Genomic DNA, 19,386 nt, shown 5'->3' on the forward strand with positions numbered 1-19,386 from the left:
AGGATTGCCAAGAGGGATGAGTTAAGGGTGAGGTATCAAAATCTCAGATAGCCCAGAAACAAAACCGTGCAGATCCAGCCCAAAGCAAACAATGTAAAACTATGTGAGAGTAAATCCTTACATAACAAAAGAAAAACAAACTTGTTTTGCACACCAAATTGTTTGATTAAGCCAAATTTAAACCTGCTTTAATCATGACAACATGATATGTATGAAACACTAAATTTTTTATCCCCAATCAGCCTGCTTGTCTTTCTTTGCTTCTACAATTCATTTTGTTCTGTTTGTGTTCTTTTTCTTTCTATTCCAAGTCAACGTGTAGAGTTTTTTTTATCCAATTTCTAGACTAATCAGTCCAATTTTTTTCCCACTTATGTTTATCATTAGACCTGGAATTTAAGCCATTTGCTGATACATTCCCCAGTCGATGTGCAACTGGTGACTTCACTGCCTTAGACTCATCCCACTCATCATCCCAACCGTCTTCCCAATCTTCTTGTTTTTCCAAATCTTCAGCTGAAATGGTCTCTGGCTTCCCCATTTCAAGTTCCTGATACGCTACTCCATTACTCTGCAGTCTGCTTTTCCTGGACTTGCAGCAGCAAGCCAATGTCACTCCAACAATAAGAACTGTTAAAAATAATAGGCAAGCTCCATAGACTAGAGTTCCTTGAGTGCTAAAAATAGAGAGCTTCTTAAATACTGAGGATCGCATGTAAATTACGCAGTCCCCGTTTCCAGCATTTACTACTATTGATAGACTTGCACCAACAACAGCTGAGACATTTATCTGAAACAAAAGCAGAATTGTAACTGATCAAAACTAGAGGTCTTGAAACATTTTTAATAATTCACAAACATTTTGGCCCCATTACACATCAGCTGTCTTATAACTTTACCACTAAAATGGAGGGTTCAACCCAAGAATAAACAGAAGAGGCTCTGGAAACACACCTTTTTGGCTTCATGTTGGGGTAATATCACTGAAAATGTAATATTAGAGTGTGGAACTGTAACATTCACTTTCCGAGAACCCTCTCCATCATTCTTGACAAACAGAAATGCTTCTTTGGGATCTACAGAGGAAAAGGATAGTTTAGCTTTGAATTAAAGATGACAGTTACACCAAAATTTTGGTACTAATTGGCTAGACTTTAAAAAGTATGCTGGCAGATTTTCCCCAGCACTCAACTGAGCAGGTGTTGCTATCTACAACAAAAATTTACATGTCATTCTTGGTTGAATAAACAAGACCTAAATTAACTGATAGCAACAGATTTAGAGTGCAAAGAACAAAGTGCACAAGACCTATAAAATTGAGTCTCTATGATGCTTAATAGTCTACAATTTTAGCATATGATTAGAACCATGCACCTTCCTTCTAACAGAAACTTGAGCTTTTGGTGGATGCTCATGAAAAACCATTTCAGATATGCACAGAAAGCTAAAGATCCCGCTCTGCGATACTTAAGGCATCCAAATTCAGAGGGCCTCAACTTAAATAGTTTAATGGTAAAGGACCACAATTCTGCTCTGATATAAATGACAACGATAATTTTTCCATGGCTGAAATAGAGGTCAGCATTTAAAGGACTGGCGCTAATTCTCCCCTGGGCTAATTTGTTCCTTTCTAGGTTGTGAATCATAGTTAATTACCTCTCCCGAAAAAGAATTGCGAAAACATATGATGGAATATGAAATCCAATGTGAATTAAATTAACATAAACTACAAAAAAAATAAACATTATTTCTTATCCAATTTTTGCTTGAAACGCAATTAGAATCTGTCATCAATGGTTGCAGTTCACAATACCTTCAAACAACTCAATATTCTCCAATGCATTCTCCAAGGTCCAAAACTTTGAGCGAGGGATAGGGATAAAAATATTAATGTTATGAAATTTTGAGCTTATCTTTCTCCTTTTTTCTTGTGATAATTAAACTCAGCAGCAATATAATTGCCTAGTAGAACTAAGTTTCAAATGTCCCTTCAAACATGTACAAAACTACAGTCTAGACATAATACATATGCAAGATGCAGATTATCCAACTAGTTAATAAAAAATTTCTTCACAAAAAATAAAAAACACTAAACTACCGCTTAGTTAAAATTTAATCAATGATATATTAGTTATATCAGTTCAACAAAAACACTTAAACAAAACCCAAAGCATATACAAAATTTTACCAGCTGTTGAAATCTGAAGGCAGGCAGTCAAGTTCTGGTCTTGGCACCCATTACCGCACCTATTCTCATCAACAGAACCGCCACCATTTGGTCCCGGCGCTGGTGCAGGCGCAGGCGCCGGCGAAGCACTACTTGACTGAGTCAACTTCCTCACATGACCAGCTGATGAAGAAACCTACACGTATATAAAGTAAAACCATGCAACTCTTAAATCAAGCACAAGTTTGGTTTCCAATAAAAAAACACATCAAATTTAACGTTACTACACCTTTGAATATCCATGTGTGGCTAGCTTTCGAAAGTTGAGAAACAAAGACGAGACACTTGAGGCATGAACAACTTTAGTATTATTATTATGAACAAGAGTCAGAACAAGAACGAAGAAGGTTACTGCAAGACTAGGGTTTGGATTCATTGTCTGCGATGAAAAGAAAGAGTTTGATGAGAATAAGAAAAGAAAGGAAGCATGTTGATTGAATTGACGGGTTGAAGTCAATGGCAAAGCGGAGTTTCTTTGGAGCTTCTGCCTCTTCTTCTTCGTAACGTCCGTAGTAGACATAATTTTTGACTTCTTTCTACTAATAATATTCAACTAATTAACGGTTGTGATCTATGCATGGGCTCGGATTTCTATTGACGTGGCACGTTTTTCTTCTTCGAGTTTGATTTTGTGGTTCCCACAATGAAGCGTACTCACAAAGCAGTTAGATGAAGAGGCCCACACTTGATTCCTCGTCCACACTTTTTGTTTATTAATACAAAGACAAAAACGACATCGTACACCATTCTTAAACCCTTCCTTTTCACGTCGTCGTTTCAGCTCTCTCCCTCTCCGTAGACCGTAATCTGTATCATTTTCATCCCCAAATGTAAAAACCCTAGAATCCACACTCGCTCAAGTAAACCTTCACTTTCTCCAAAATCAAACCTTCGATGTCCTCCGAAGACATCTCCCTCAACGGTCTGAACTCACAGCTCGTCTTTCAGGACGACGCCTTGCGCTTCAACTGTCAGCAGCAGCAACACCGGGTCGGTGATCCGGGTCCGAAGACCCGAGAACTCACTGGTTTCATCGACGACAAGATCTTCTCCGTCGACCGCGACCGTTATTTCCGATCCCAATCCGCAATTTACGACCCCGAACCCCACGACCGCAGGGACCCGCGAGACACACGAGACTGGAACGGCCACGCCACGTCACCGAGCACGGACGAGTCTGACGGCGAGGAAGACGATATTGACGATGAAGACGACGAGGCTGACGATGATCAAATCGAAGAAGCTCACAACAACACCAAGAAAAATAATAATAATAGTTGTAGTAATAATAATAACAAAAATAATAGTGCGAATTGTAGTGTGATTACGGGTGCAGTGGATAAAACGAAGAATGGGGGGTTTATTAAGAATTGTAATGGGGTGCAAACGGTTAATAATAGTATGGTGACGGTGGCGGAGGCGGATGGTGACGTATACTATTCACAGTATTTGCAAGGGAGTAATGAGGGCTCATCTGGGTCTGGACAGAAGGACTGTGTTATGGTGGATAATGGTTGTGGGATTAGTGGGTCTGGAGATTCGTTACGGACCATTTTGTCTGATCCTATCATGTAAGCTAAACCCATTTTGATTTTATTTTTAATGTTGATTTAGAGTGTGTATTTGGTAGTTTTAATTACTACTGGAGATAGAGTAGTTTGGACAAGTATAGTCCTTTGACACATTCTGTAATTGGTGACAACGAAGAACTTGCGTGATCTGGTGGTGGCATACGGGTTTTAGAGGCTAGTTTTGTGTTGCTTAGGTGGTTGTTTTTTATTGTGAATGTGGCCTCGGTGGGGAAGTTGCTCATGATAGCGTGTTGGCTGCCATGAGGCTTATGGAGATAGTTTAAGAAATTTGGCTTTGAGAATTTCACTATTAATGGCTGTTGGTATTTGTTGCTTTTTTGTTTTTATTACATTCTTAATTGATTCTTCAAATTAGTATAATGCATCTATCTTAATTCTGGAAATTCAGGGGAGCTCTCATGGATGATGCAATGATATTGCCTTGTGGACATTCTTTTGGAGCTGCTGGAATACAGCAAGTTCTTAGAAATGTGAGTTTTTAGTATTCTCCACCACCTTCTCTTTTATTTCTCTGAAATAGGAAATTGAAATATTATATGTTGCTTGCTCATGCGAAAGGATCTCTGTTAAAAAGTGCCCATTATGATTATTAGCTTGAAAAATCTCTAAACAAACCCTCACACCAGCATCTATATCAGGCCACCTTTATTCCTTATTCGTGTACTGTGTCTTGGGAAAATCTGTGTGCTTGATTCCTTAATAGTAGCACTAGCTTTTCTTGTCTTTTTAAGCATTTTCTCTAACCTTGTGAGCTATTTTCCTTCCTTGTACTCTTGGTAACATTTCACTGTCTTGGCATTATCCTAACCTACCAGTTTCTTAGATGCAATTATCTATGCCTGTGTGATTCTTACTAATGGAGTTTTTTTTATTTTTTAATTACTTTATCAGAAAGTTTGCTGCACCTGTTCACGTCCTGTTTCAGAAGACTCAGTAGCTCCAAATCTATGTAAGTATTTAAATATTCATTTGTTATGGAAGGAGATCCCTTCCCTTTAGAATTTTGAATGTCTCTGTTCTTTTGGCTCAGCTTACCAAATACCAAGTGTAAGTTCGTTAAATTGGGCAAAGATTGAAATTTCTATAGGTAGGCCAGCATAGGCATTGAAATTGATATCAGGGTTTACAGATTAAATGGTTTTGGAATAATAATGGTTTGTTCTTCATTATAGTTCAGACAGACCAGATGAAATCAGTATAATTATGCATAGATACTAAAGTCCTCAAGTACTTGCTCTGACAATCTTGTATGTCTCTTTACTGCTATATATTTCAGCTCTCCGAGCTGCTGTGCAGGCATTTCGTAGAGAGGAAGAATTACAATATTACCGCTCATGTAAGAGAAGAAGAGAAAGGTTTGACCAGGTTTGCCTCTTTGATTTGTCTTTCCAACATTTCAAATTTCATTAAAAACTAATTTGCATGGAAGCATGGTGATACATGAAGGAAAGAAGATTGAGCCGCTAGTTTATATTTTGCCTTGAGATGCTAACATAATCTGCATCTTTCTTGTTACTTAGCAGATATTTGCATACATAATCCTTTCTAATGTGATGTACCCCTTTCGGTTGGCCTTTCAAATGTGAAACCCTGTTGTCTTTACTATCTTTCAATATCTTTCATGCTTTTGGGTAGTGATTGTCAAGCTCTCTTGTTTCAAGCAGGAAACTCTGGGATTTACCTCTCACCATTATCATGCATACGACTTTCTTTTGAATGTCTTTTTTTTTTTCAATTTAGGACAAGGGTAATTTGGGTGATTCTTCTTTAATGGAAACTCCAAGGGGTCGAGGTGTTCAGTTTCCTTTTGCTGTAACAGATCGGGTTATCATAAAGGTTTCCTCATACCTTTTACTAAATAATGGTTGTTTTTTACTTAATGGAAATTCATAATCTGAGCAACAATGGATCAGGGGAACAAAAGGACACCACAACGCTTTGTTGGACGTGAGGCTGTTGTTACTACACAATGCTTAAATGGATGGTTAGTTGGTTTCCACTTTCCTTCCTGTTCATGACAGATTTTAAGATTTGGCATATAGTTGAAAGCTGATTCCCTCTAAACAGACGCAGAATTTAGTTGAACAAATTGTTTTAGGATTGAGTACATGCTCAGTTTTTTGTTTGTTTAATGATTATAAGATTGCCTTCCTTGAAAACGTTAGAATTATCTCCCAGTTATGGGTCTGGTTTCACTAACAAAATTCCTTAACAGGTATGTGGTGAAGACTTTGGACAACGCAGAAAGTGTAAAACTGCAGTATCGCTCGCTTACCAAGGTTTCTGATGATCTATCTGCCGCAAAGCCAATGTCAAGCAAGATGGCATCAAACTGGCTCTAGACCTGCTGTAAAGAAAATACTTAATACAGGGATGTGATACTTGGTTGAAAATATGCTACGTTTCAAATCTTCAATCTAACTCTTGCTCAAACAATTCTGTTTGTACGGTTACTACCTTTTTTTTCTGACAATCATTGTAATATGTCTTGTAAATTATAGAAAAAGCCCTTCCACATTGTAATCTGAGGACAATAATGCATTTGAGGTCTCAGTAGTACATAAATCAATTTTGATTTAATATTTGAGCAGCTATAAATACAAATTACATTATACAAATATTCAAGTGATTGTTGTTTCTTAAATATTAGAATATTATATTATTGGCAGCTGTCCTCTCTAACCCCCCCCCCACCCCACCCCCCCCGCGCCCCCGCGAAGGCCCCCACAAATTCATCTATAAGATTATGTAATTATGATTTGTGACATGATCCATAAACCATTACGAATGAAATCAAATTTCGTTCTGCCTTTAAGATTCAGCAAAGATAAAGTACAATTGAAGAACATGAAATGATTAAGTTACAATTCACACAACTTCTCGAACGCAAAATTCGAAGCTCTAACAATCAGATTATGGTATTAAACTATTGAAGTGATAAAGGAAGGGTAACAAGTGAAATTTAAAAATTAATGATCTCTATTTCTAATGTTACAGAGTAGCCATTCAGCAAAGGTTTTTTCTAATTACTACTTCGAAGAATGAACAGGGAGATTTCTCCACGAATGGGGAGGAAAAGTCAATATATTGAGCAGGGTCGGAGAGTCAACCACTGGAGTTAAGATCAGCAACAGGATACATTCTCCTTCGATGCTAAGAAATTACATGTTGAATAAATGGAAGCTGCAGCAGCCTTAACGGCTAAATCCTTCTCTGAGCTAACTGCTTTCCCTGATCTGCACAATGAAGGAAATGTTAAAACCTTATAAATGACTCATATGATATCACCTTTAGAGGCAGAGTTAAATGTAATAACGAATCATGAATAAGAGCCTTATGATTCAGCTAACATTACAGTGTCTAACCGTACAACTTGATCTCTACTATGGTCAATGGAAGCTGACATTTTATTAAGAGCAGTTAAAATTACTGTGCCATTGTTTGGTTTTTTCGACGGCCAATATTAAGGTTCAATCCGAAACTTATTGTGTTTTCTCCATATGTTCTAGATATAGAGCTGGATAAATAATAAGTTGTGCTCAATTTTCTTTCTAAAGTTATAAGCACAGAATCTGACATGACCGATGCAGTATATATGTATATACAATGCCCAAATAGCATTACCTGAAGTCATGTTCTGATATTCCCAGATGTTGAAAACCATAACCTGGAGTCCAATGGTTAAACTGCAGGCCTTGATCACAATGCACTTGCATTTCCTTTACTTGATTCAACCAAGTTTCCTGAAATTTAAAACCAAGAAACACATCAAAGTTGACTAACTACCTTTGTTGAAAATATATTGGAGAGAAAATTTGTTTAAAAAAAAGAAAAAAGAAAAAAGAAAGAAAGAAAGCAAGCTCTTTTATTCCAAAATGGACAGAAGAGAAAATTTTACATTAGTAATAGAAAAGAAAAGAGATTATGAAGATTAAGTAAAACAAAATCAAACCACTTAGCAACTCAATTGTCTTATTCAAATAAAAAGAGCTTTCATTGTTATTGACAAGATAAGGATAATTGGAACTACCTTCTCTACTCAAAATAAATAAATCACCTACGCCTAAATAACTCAATGAAAACCCTTATTTTCAAATCTATAAAAGAATCATTTGGGTAGATTATATGGCCTGAGACTCTTGACCCCAAAAATACCATAGATGTGAAGGCCATAAATTTTATTTTCTAGAAAACATCTTGAATAACATTTCTTAAAATTATGAATGAATAGCAACTGCTTCAACTAATACTCACAAGCTGCTTCTCTTCTTCAGTAAGTGCTTTATCCATCTGATCAAACAGTAGTCTCCATCTTTCTTGATGCAAATTTGCAGTTGAATTTTTTGAAAATCTATCAACAGAATTTTTTATGGCATTAGGATCATTCTCTACACCAGAGGAGAATTCTTTTGAAACTAAAAAAGGTAACTCTGTAGTAATTACAGCCCGGACTCTCTTCTTACTCCGACGCAATGCTGCAAGTATGAAACAGAATCCATTTTGTATAAATATAAAATCACCTTCTACTCCCAAAAACGTCCAGTAACAAATTTAAGAAAAGACCTTTACCTGAAAGTCGTCCTTTGATATCCTGATGAAGAAGTTCCAGCCATTGAGAAGCAACGGTTGCAGCTGAAAGAGCAGAGATGCATTTCATCAGTTAAAATGTTCTTTCAATTCCCATTATTGCATTCTTACTAGCTAAAACTAGGGATGCACAGTTAGACCTGTTGATATGCAAATCAAGTTGCACTACCAATTTTTGCTAACTACCCATTTGTTCGAGCTTCAAGGTACATTAGAAAATAAAGGCTCTCCCAACCCTTGTTTAATTGCTGTACTTCCAACATATGGTCTTTCTTATCTGACCACATGGAGGAGACAGTGAGCTTCTTAAAAAGGAAAAGTAATATGGCAACTAGATATTTAAGTGCTGACCTTTTACAGAAAGAGAAGCAGCACTCGCAAAGTTAGTCGGTTCCTCATTAGATAATGAGCTTGTATTCTCAGATGCCTTGGTTGAGGATGACAATTTCAGTGCTAATGCATCATCTTCATGATCTACCATGCTCGAGTCACCATCTCCACTTTTGTCCTCTGAAACTGAAGAATAAGATTTGTGCATTGGCATTGCATACCCACTTGTTTGCATGCTGAAAGTACTTGGAGGCCTATCATCTTGAGAATGTAAAAAGAGTCTATGTATTCCTGAATCATTCATATTTTCTGGGTCCTTGAAGTAACTGACATCTCTGCTTCCACTTCTTATATAGTTTGACTGCTTGCTTCCAGAATGACTATTTTCATGTTTTTCAGACCTTACTATGGCTTCTATAATGGAGTAGACCTGTTTTCTATTTCTTACATTGTTAATAATCCCTGGGTTCAATTCATTAAGCAGTCCACTTGGAGCTGCAATCTTGGTGAACCTGTCAACATTTTCTCTCTTTGCAATCTCCATCTTTTTCTTAAATGTGTCACTTTTACTTTTCCTCCCACGTTGTTTCGGCATTGGTGGAACTCCTCCATGAGAAGATGAGAGAACACTATTTTGCACTGATATGCCTCCATGAGAAGATGAGAGAACACTATTTTGCACTGATATGCCTCCATGAGATGATGAGAGGAAACCATTTTGCTTCATCTCCTTCCACACTCTCATTGGATCTTTCTCCTCCAATGGTGCTGTCGAACTCACACATTCAGAAAAATCTCTTGCTTTTAAATGATTATGATTCTTGTAGTGATAAAAGGGGTCTTGGTTAACTGAGCTAGCAACATCTTCTGCATTAAGATCCAAGCCAGTATTAATTGAGGATAAACAATTACTATCAGGTTCTCTATCGTGCTTCAACGGCAAAAATGATGGCTTGTCAGAATTCTCAGCACATTTAGGACTACCAACACAGCATGAACTATTTGCAATGCAAACTTTGGAATTGAGATCTAGCAGTCTCGGGGTATCATCTGCCACAACTGATGAAGCATTCCTTACAGTTCTTTCGACTTGGGAACCATCCAAATCCAAAGTAATAGGCAAATCAGTTACTTGGGACATCTCTTCTCCATCAGACTGAAGTTGATCGCTGACTTCTTTGGTTATCAAAGATTTTGCATGATGGGTATTGATTTCTGTGGCATAAATGCAAGAATCAACCAATTTGCGCATCAAACCATTGTCTCAATTAAACAACACTAGGTAAAAATACAATTCATCGAGCTGCTTGACTTTCAAATCAGAACAAATGAAAAACCCATATAAGTTTCCTAAAATTCACCATTGGAGTTTAATATAAATGCTAATTCAAAAATAAATAAATAAATAAAATTTCTATCAAAGAGACATAATTATTAAATAGTAATTTATATTAAGCACACAGAAACAACCAAAGTTAAACTCTTTGAAAATGCTTAATCCACTGACATCTGAAATCTGAACAAAAGTAAACTAAAAATCGAAAATTTGACTGTAATCACCTTGAGAATGTAACACAGAATCAAGATCTCTCATTTTAACTCGTTTTCTACCAACTTCATGTTTCTCATCCAATTCATCACCACTCCGCTTCTCACCAGTCACCTAAACCAACAAATAATAATAATAATAATAATAATAATAATAATCAACACCAAACCCAAGCCCAAAAACAAATTCTCTCATAATCACCCGAAACTAATAAAAAACCAACCTTTACACCGGATCTGGGCGCCAACAAAGACTGCTCCTCCATAATCTGAAAATCCCAATTGAAATTCAAGATTTTTACACAGACCCTTTCGCTAAAATCAAGAAACGAACGAAATCCAATAGCGAGTGAAAGAGAAGAGAAAGGATTGAAGAAGAATCAAGGCTGTTGTGGAAAAGGGTTTGGTAAGAAAAGTTAGGTTGAAAATAAGAATGAAAAGGAAGGAAGCGGGGGAAAGTGAGTTTAGGGTTTAAAAGAGAGAGTGAGAGAGCAGATCTGATTGGAGATATGATTTGAATTTTAAGAAGAGAGCGCGCAGGGCATGAAGAGCTGTCACAAGCGTATTGTCTGTACTCTACTGTTTGGATTCAGTTTGGATTAGTTTAGTTTAGTTTAAGATAAACAAAACAAAGGTGGGCTTTTTTCAAATTCAAAAACTCAAATTGGAGGGACAAACCATTACCATTTGCCACGCTTTTTCTTTATTTTCTTTTAAATTCACTTTGATCAAATTTTTTTAAGTTATGAAAAACCATTTCATATCTTTTTCTATTATATTTGATGCAGCGGAATTTCGATAAGCACAAAAACATTTTACAATAACGGCTCGAATCCACGACGAAACAATTCGTAAAATAACCATCAAAAATTTTTATTGAAAAAAACATTCATTATTGTTTGTAGAATAATAAGACTATTTATTATATTAAATTAATTCTAATGCTATTAGAACAAGAGGAAATATAAAATAAGAAATTAAAGTTTAATTAAATTCAAACTTCCTCAATAAAATAAACTCCAAATTAAAATAGAAAACTATTTAAATTCTTAAAATAAAACCAGAAATAAATATGAAAACCAGAAAGGAAAGTTTATAGTTATGAAAACTAGTATAGTTTTTCTTATACATTTGCCTTTTCATTTCCTGGAAAGTTTATAACAATTCAACGGACAATAAGAATGAGAGAGTATCAAAGCATATGTACCTCTGCAACTACAGTTTCCCCTCTGTAAACTTTATATGACTGAGGGGTGTAACCATTGACAACCCGGAAGTCAGAGGCTTCTCCATTAAAGTAGCTTGGAGAGAAGACTTGTAGCTGAGAAGACTTGTAGCTTAGTTTTCATTTGAAGAGAAGATACATCCTTAGGCTCTGAGCTTTTACAAATGACTTGTCAAAAAAAGAAACAAAACTGAGTTAGATGCTTCAACTTATAATCACACTGAAAACATTTTCTAAGTGTTCAGAACAACTGTAAGTATAGGAAACCAAGCAGGGTCTTTGGAGACATTGTCAAATAGAGTTATTTGAATAAAAGGAACGCGGTTGCAATGTTACAGAGATCATATGTCATATATTATTGTTTTGATTTCCGTTCTCACTCAAGTCTAGAAATGATCTTTCATCATCAAGAACTGGTGAGAGTTAATTCTTTGATAACATAATAGACATCAAATATAAAATATTCTCGTAATTCCTGAATCTTTGACTATGCTATAATCCTTACACAATTCAGGTAGATCTCATATATGGAATTTGGATAGGCACTAAATAAGTTTTAGCCATGAATGATATAAAGGCTTTTTGAATTGATCACTTCTGAATACACAATGAGACTTTTTGAATCTACAAGAATCTTGAAACATTTTTGAATTATTATTATTATTTTTTTTACGTAAGGAACATATTATTGTTTGTTTTATTATAAGAATCCTAACAAAAATTGATTTCCTTTTAACTTATCTAGGAAATTTCGGATTTGGATTCTTTTGTTGAGTAGATCTCTCCTTAACTTCTTATAAAAAAGTTAATCTCGTTGAAAACAGTAGCAAAGGATATAATCATATTTGGGAATTGAAAGAAGAAAAAGAAAAAGTTATGGATAATAATTCAGGAGGAAATATTACTAAACTTCGTCAAGATTTAAAGAGACTGGTAAAAGAAATTGAAGATCTCATTAACGCGCAAATCTGCAATTTGAGAAGAATAAAGAGTTATGTCCTTAATGAACAACAATTTAAGCTGGTTAAAGCACGTAAATACTTTTTAATTATATGTATATATGAATCTATGTTATTGTTTTTTTTACTCTTTCATGAAAAACTATTAAGTGATATTGTTTGTTGCAGGCAGGTACAGAGATGAATCCCTTGGAGGTTAAAGAATATAAACTTGATCAGGAGGAAAACAGAATATTTATTTTGATTGGAATGGATCTTCAAAGCGCAATCAAGGATAGTAACTTGACTGAAGTTGTTTTGGATGTGTTGAAAACCTGGGAAAAATCTCTTGAAGATTCAAAGAGATTGGAAATAAAAATTGAAGATCTCGATCTCGATAACGAAACAATGATTCTTGATGATAATGATGTACTAATTAGAAATCTGAGATCAGCTCAAGAAAATCACGCCACAATCGAAAGGCAGAGAGATGATTCATTCAAAAACTTGTTGCAAACTTTTGAAGCAATAGGAATGTTGATGGATGAGGAGAAGATGGAATATGCACTGGTATGTATATAATCAAACATGTGTATTTCTTGATTGAAAAATACATTGTTTTTTCATTAATTGTTTCTGATCTTCAATTGGGAATGGAAATGAGAGATTATCTACATCACGAGAGTGAGACAATTAGAACCACTGCGGAAGAGGTATGGAAGTATTGGGAAAGCCAAGTGAAGCCCTAGTTGCAATGTTAGACAAGTTATAGATATCATATGTCATATATTATTGTGTTTTGGATATCATATGTCATATAAAGTCTTTGATTATGTAGAGGAAATAATCTTTTTCGATTTGCTCCACAATGTTGAAGAAGAAAATTTTGTTTCTCTGTTGATGAAACATGGATCATCCATGAAGAAATAAATTGAATAATCTTTAATTAATTCGCATTTACAATTAATGATAGTTTTTGTCTACATCAATGTCCTCCATTCTTCTATTTTTTGGGCTTGACTTATATATAATCTCATGTCTTTATCAACGTTGTTTTGGTCTCTTCCCACCAATCACCATGTGCCCCATACTTTCTTATATAGTCCACATTAAATGTGCACTAATGTATAACAAGACAACATCATAAAAATTCAGAACCACCCTGTAGCCGGAAAAGATGTCTCCGGCTGTCAGAGTGCAAGTGCCATTGCTGCCAAACCACAAGCTGAGAAGCCGTGCATCCGTGTCCGGGCCTATGTTTAATGTGTCTACTAGTATTATTGGAGCTGAGATTATGTCCATTCCCGCCACCCTTAAGTTCCTTCGTGTCATAGCAGTTTTTGCGTGCGTTGACTGTGATCATTACTTGCTTGCTAGTATACACAGACAGGAGTTTGAACTCTTTTAAGTTGACAGCTCAATTGCCTCGACTTTAAACAATTCAGGTAGAAACTCATCCATTAAACTCAACTTTGCACGGATAATTTAAAAGAACAGAATAACAAATCAGGTTGGATATTTTTAAGAGGGAAGATCAAATAGGCCTGTGGTAAATACGTATGAATGGGAAAAAGTCAAAGGCCAGGATTCATGGGTTTGTTTAGGGTAATTCATATGCTCCACTAAAGAAATTCAACATCAGAGCAAGTTTGTTTAACAGTTCTACCATCCACTCAGACAGTCCACACCCACACCAATACAAATATACACATGTTGGCATGAGTAGGCCTCGCAGCCAAACGAATTACTAAGGTCATGAACAAAGCCATCAACGGTGCATGCCTTGCCTAGTACACAGTAATTTAATACACTATATTGTCCACTTTAGAGCAGAGAAACAATTTTTTTCAATACTAATCAGAGTCATAGACATATAGACGCCTATGATTTACCACCAGTTAAACAAAATAAGCAAACATAAAATATTGTTGTATATGAGAGACAAAAACAATTGCTCGAAGGATAAATTTTCAACTCATTTTCTTAGAGTCAACAAGGCACTTTATTAGAGTAAAACACATATCTCTTCTAAATTTGGAGATTGCTTTCTCACAAACTGAGGATGGTATATCATATCTCAGGGTAAGACACGTCTCTTCCAAATTAGGAGATTGCTTTCTCACAATCTGAGGATGATATATCATATCCCAAATCTTGGAATCTCTTTAGTAGGCTTGACTTGTATTCTTCGACATCACGTAATTGGAATCTCTTTAGTAGGCTTGACTTGTATTCCTCGATTTCTTGATCATTACATTGGGGAAATGGATATCTGCTCAGTACAAGTGTTGGTTGAGTGGACTTTATAACTGATATAACCCCAGCACGGTGTAAAGCTCCAACTGCTTCGTCTGTGTAACAGGACAATGGAAAAACAAATATTTGTAATAATAGGCATCACTTATTTTACTCCACATTTCAAACACAAAAGGTTTAATGCACTCTATAATAGTCATATCTTATGGATCTTTACATTCAATTTGCCCACTTCAAGGCATAATATAGCTTCTCATGGGTGATTGCTCAAGGTTCACTTACCCTACACAAGTTTGCCTCTCAACTATTGTTTGACAGATACAACATATTAGTTATCAGTTTGATTACCTTAGTCACACAGTAGTATCATATTCTCTTTTATATCCATAGATTAACTCATAAGAGCATCTGAATGCAAACATAACTAACCTGAGCTAGAAAGGGCAGCAAGAGCCTTCAGTGCGATTAGCCGTGTATCATAGTCTCTGCCTCTATTATCCCTCAACACATTTACAAGCGCCTCAGCACCACCAATCTCCACTATTTTCATCCTCCTTTCATCTGTGATCAATAGCAAACCAAAATTACAATAAGAGATGCAGTCCATAAACAATCTCCAATCTTAACAATAATGCCATTAAAGAAGAAAGAACAAATCTTTACCATCTGTTGCATGAAGTTCTAACATATGAGCTCCAATCATGTGATTAAAAGCACGGCATTTCAAAAGTGTCATAGCTACACTCAGATAATCTCCTAATTTTAGGAAATCATAAGATTAAGTTAAGAACCCTTCAAAGGCAGCAACTTTCAATAACATCAGCTAGTCGAAAATCAATTCTCATGTCCATGAAAAGAACACTAAATTGTAGATAACCCAAATAAGTTGCAAACCCAGCAAACACAGACATCACTAAGATGTATTTCAGTCCACAAGTCAATCAAGTGAAAAAGAAAAATTTTAAATTTCTTTGCAACCAAAGAGAGCATTAGCGAATCCAATTGTTACCCAGAAAAACACAAAAATAAAAAAATCCACCTTCGTCATTCTGATATGAGAAGTGACGGGATTGAACATGCCCAGGTCGTCTTCTACACAGAAACTGCAAAAAAAATAAGGAATTAAAATGAAGAATTAGAAGATAATAAGAAGTGAAGCAGGTGAGGGAAAGAAATTACAGTGGAGAGTCGGGATGCCAAGATATGCATGGTGTTATCTAACAGAAGAAGATTTGAGAGAGAATTAGGGCATCAGTGTATTGAAAGCAGAAACCAACTCCTCTTATATACTACCAAGGAAATAGTTGCATGATGACCAACTTTTCATTCCTTTCTCGCCCAAATCTCAATTCCGCTAAGTGACGTGGCCACCTAACAGCCTTTGGATGGTGATATCGTGAAAAATGCAGATCCTCAGAGCATACACCGTACTATTTTCTGATTTATAAACTATAATTATTTAAAAAATAAATAGACTTCTTTAGGGACATTGTCGAATTTCCTGGAAATAGACTTCTTGAATAGAAGTTACAGATATCATTTGCCATATATTATTGTTTGAGTTTCCATTGTATATTCTATTTTTATTATCATTGACCTATTCCTGGAAAAGATTTTTCATCATCAAGAGCTCATTCTTGAATAAGCTCCAGAGCTCCACCAATCTTATTGGGAAATGATTACACTTATTTGGAAAACAAAAGTGAAATAGGTCTTAGACTCTTGATCAATCCCATTTTAAGGTTTCAGTGGGAATATGCAAGCAAATATGAGAATGGTTAGCAGAGAGACAGGCCTTTGAACACTTTTTAAGTTGATAGCTCCATTGCCTCAACTTTAAACAATTCACGTAAAATCTCATCCATTGAACTCAACTTTTTATGGATAATATAAAAGAACAGAATAACAAATCAGGTTTGATAGAGGGAAGATCTAAGAGGCCTGTGGTAAATACGTCGGAATGGGGAAAAGTCAAAGGTTTGTTTAGGGTAATTCATATGATCCACTAAAGAAATTCAACATCAGAGCACGTTTGTTAAACAATTCCACCATCCACTCAAGACAATCCATACCCACACCAGTACATATATATACGCATGGCATGAGTCTGCCTCGCAGCCAAACGAATTACCAAGACCAAGAGCAAAGCCATCAACGGTGCAAGTGTTGCCTAGCCACAGTAATTTAATACACTATATTGTCAACTTTAGAGCAGAGAAACACGTTTTTTCAATACTAATCAGAGTCATCGGCATATAGACTCTTATGATTTACCACCAGTTACACAAAATAAGCAAACAGAAAATATTGTTGCATATGAGAGACAAAAACAATTGCATGAAGGATAAGTTTTCAACTCATTTTATTAGAGTGAACAAGAAGATACGAGGCACTTTAATTTTCCCTGGTAAAACAGATATCTCTTCCAAATTTGGGGATTGCTTTCTCACAAAACTGTGTCTCATGTTTAAAGTTGAACAAGCTAGTTTTATCATAACAAAATCTCAGGATGGTATATCATATCTCAGATCTTGGAATCTCTTGAGTAGGCTTGACTTATATTTCTCGATTTCAGCATCCTCAAAGGATTGTGGAGTGGACTTTATAGCTGATATTGCCCCAGCACGGTGTAAAGCTCCAACTGCTTCATCTGTGTAACAGGACAATGGGAAAACAAATATATGTAATAATAGGCATCACTTATTTTACTCCACATTTCAAACACACAAGGTTTAATGCACTCTATAATTGTAATATCTCATGGATCTCCACATTCAATTTGCCCACTTCAAGGAAGGATATAGCTTCACACAGGTGAGATTACTCATGGTTCACTTACCCTACCCAAGTTTGCCTCTCAACTATTGTTTGATAGATTCAACATATTGGAAGAGTTATAAATAAATTTATCAGTGTGATTGCCTTAGTCACAAAGTACTAACATATTCTGGAAAAAACAAACAAACTACAAACTTTTATATCCATAAGATTAAACTCATATGACCATCTGAATGTAAACATAACTAACCTGAGCCAGAAAGGGCAGCAAGAGCCTTCAGTGCTTCTTTCCGTGTACGATCGTCTCTAGCATCCCCCAACATATTTACAAGCTCCTGCTCTCCACGAATCTCCACTATTTTCATCCTCCTCTCATCTGTGATCAATAACAAACCAAAATTACAATATCAGATGCAGTCCTTAAACAGTCTCCAATCTTAACAATAATGCCATTAAAGAAGAAAGACCAAATCTTTACCATCTATTGCAAAACGGGCTAATCTAGAAGCTCCCATTCTTTTAAACAAGGGATCCTTGACTTTCAAAAGTGACACAGACTGTTGCATCAAATTATCTCCTAATTTTAGCAAATCATAAGATTAAGTTAAGAACCCTTCAAAGGAAGCAACTTTCAATAACATAAACTAATCGAAAATCGATTCAAGAAAATCAATTCTCATACCCATGTAAGGAAAGAACTGATAACCAACAGCAGTTGCAGTCCCAGCAAAGATCAATTTCAATAACCACCCTATCTTTCTTTCAGCTTCTTGTTCAATAGCGAGCTCATCTACAAGTCAATCAAGTTAAAAAGAAAAATTTTAATTTCTCTGCAACCAAACAGTGCATTACCGAATCAAATTATTACCCAGAAAAACACAAAAGTAAAAAATCCACCTTTCGCATTCTGGGATGAGAAGTTACGGGATTGAACATGCCCAGCTCTTCGTCTACACAGGTACTGCACAAAATTTCACAAAACAATAATTTAAAATGAAGAATTGGAAGATAATAATAAGTGAAGCAGAGTAAGAGTTAGAGGGAAAGAAACTACAGTGCTGAGTTGGGATGCAAACATGCGCATGGTGTTATCTTCCAAAACAAACTCTATTAAAGCTTTCTCTCTCTGAGAGTTTTTTGTCAATAGAGCTTCAACTCAGTTAACGCGTTTCACAGTGTTTGAGAGTTGAGACTGTGGAAGGAGACAATCTGACTGTTTAATTCAATTTACGTATATATTTTCTGATTCATAACCTAAGCTATAATTTAATTTAAAAATAAATAAATAAATAAAGCTGCTCTCAAATCTAATAGATTAGTTGTTGACTTGTGAAATTATCCAAAAATATGTTTCATATTAAGTTTAAATTAAAAGTTTTGTATTAGTATTTAACAGTTTATTATGAAAAGAGTGGAAATAATATATTCAATTGTAAGTACTATTATTTATATGACAAATTAATAAGATAATAAGAGAATGGATTTAAGTCCCAGGTCGATCAGTCCAGCAGTTTGGTGTTATTTTGCCTGTCCGTTATTGGTCCAAAGCGATGTTTAGACAATTATCGGGTCTTATATTGAACCGGACTGTTGGGGCTGGTTTGACGAGAAAATGTTGGAAACTGAAATGTGAGAGAATCCAGGAATTTGGTGACTGGTTTTAGACTTGACCTTTTTCTCTTTCTTTTATGAGCCATTGAATTAGATGTTTACTAGGGAATTTGGTACTGATTTTTTGTTTGGTTTTGTTGTATGTTAACAGCCGCTCAGACTTGAGATCAAGTCTTTGGTTTGCAACGGCTAGGGTTTTTTCGTATAGATCACGGGAGTGTGTTTGCCGGGTTTTTTCGTATAGATCGCGGGAGTGTGTTTGCCAAATTTCAAACCTGCAGGAACCGATGGAGA

At 35.7% G+C, this 19,386-nt stretch overlaps 4 protein-coding genes and 1 long non-coding RNA gene across 5 annotated transcripts; 1 reads left to right on the plus strand and 4 right to left on the minus strand.

The window, feature by feature from the left end:
- Positions 1-301: 301 nt before the first annotated feature.
- Positions 302-2,729, minus strand: LOC116129748. Its single transcript, XM_031415466.1, has 4 exons — positions 2,457-2,729; positions 2,189-2,363; positions 955-1,076; positions 302-790 (listed from the first exon to the last, which is right to left on the minus strand). The coding sequence occupies exons 1-4, from the start codon at positions 2,601-2,603 to the stop codon at positions 347-349; spliced, it is 888 nt and encodes a 295-aa protein (XP_031271326.1). The 5' UTR covers positions 2,604-2,729; the 3' UTR covers positions 302-346.
- A 211-nt stretch (positions 2,730-2,940) lies between these two features.
- Positions 2,941-6,415, plus strand: LOC116129724 (U-box domain-containing protein 62). Its single transcript, XM_031415439.1, has 7 exons — positions 2,941-3,798; positions 4,208-4,289; positions 4,711-4,768; positions 5,096-5,184; positions 5,560-5,655; positions 5,733-5,803; positions 6,035-6,415. The coding sequence occupies exons 1-7, from the start codon at positions 3,122-3,124 to the stop codon at positions 6,159-6,161; spliced, it is 1,200 nt and encodes a 399-aa protein (XP_031271299.1). The 5' UTR covers positions 2,941-3,121; the 3' UTR covers positions 6,162-6,415.
- Positions 6,416-6,630: 215 nt separating this feature from the next.
- On the minus strand, positions 6,631-10,805 carry LOC116129747. The gene is made up of 7 exons (XM_031415465.1): positions 10,509-10,805; positions 10,297-10,399; positions 8,758-9,951; positions 8,389-8,451; positions 8,074-8,294; positions 7,444-7,562; positions 6,631-7,055 (listed from the first exon to the last, which is right to left on the minus strand). Exons 1-7 carry the CDS (start codon positions 10,548-10,550, stop codon positions 6,944-6,946), a joined length of 1,854 nt encoding a protein of 617 aa, XP_031271325.1. The 5' UTR covers positions 10,551-10,805; the 3' UTR covers positions 6,631-6,943.
- Positions 10,806-15,186: 4,381 nt separating this feature from the next.
- LOC116129671 lies at positions 15,187-15,752 on the minus strand. The gene is made up of 3 exons (XR_004127944.1): positions 15,743-15,752; positions 15,367-15,459; positions 15,187-15,264 (listed from the first exon to the last, which is right to left on the minus strand). It is a non-coding gene; the product is annotated as an uncharacterized LOC116129671 (long non-coding RNA).
- A 1,208-nt stretch (positions 15,753-16,960) lies between these two features.
- LOC116129761 lies at positions 16,961-18,681 on the minus strand. Its single transcript, XM_031415491.1, has 6 exons — positions 18,536-18,681; positions 18,379-18,442; positions 18,164-18,271; positions 17,960-18,058; positions 17,732-17,857; positions 16,961-17,353 (listed from the first exon to the last, which is right to left on the minus strand). The coding sequence occupies exons 1-6, from the start codon at positions 18,563-18,565 to the stop codon at positions 17,208-17,210; spliced, it is 573 nt and encodes a 190-aa protein (XP_031271351.1). The 5' UTR covers positions 18,566-18,681; the 3' UTR covers positions 16,961-17,207.
- Between the last annotated feature and the right edge of the window lie 705 nt (positions 18,682-19,386).

This window comes from Pistacia vera, unplaced genomic scaffold (genome assembly GCF_008641045.1).
Source record: "Pistacia vera cultivar Batoury unplaced genomic scaffold, PisVer_v2 Contig213, whole genome shotgun sequence".
NCBI lineage: Eukaryota > Viridiplantae > Streptophyta > Magnoliopsida > Sapindales > Anacardiaceae > Pistacia > Pistacia vera.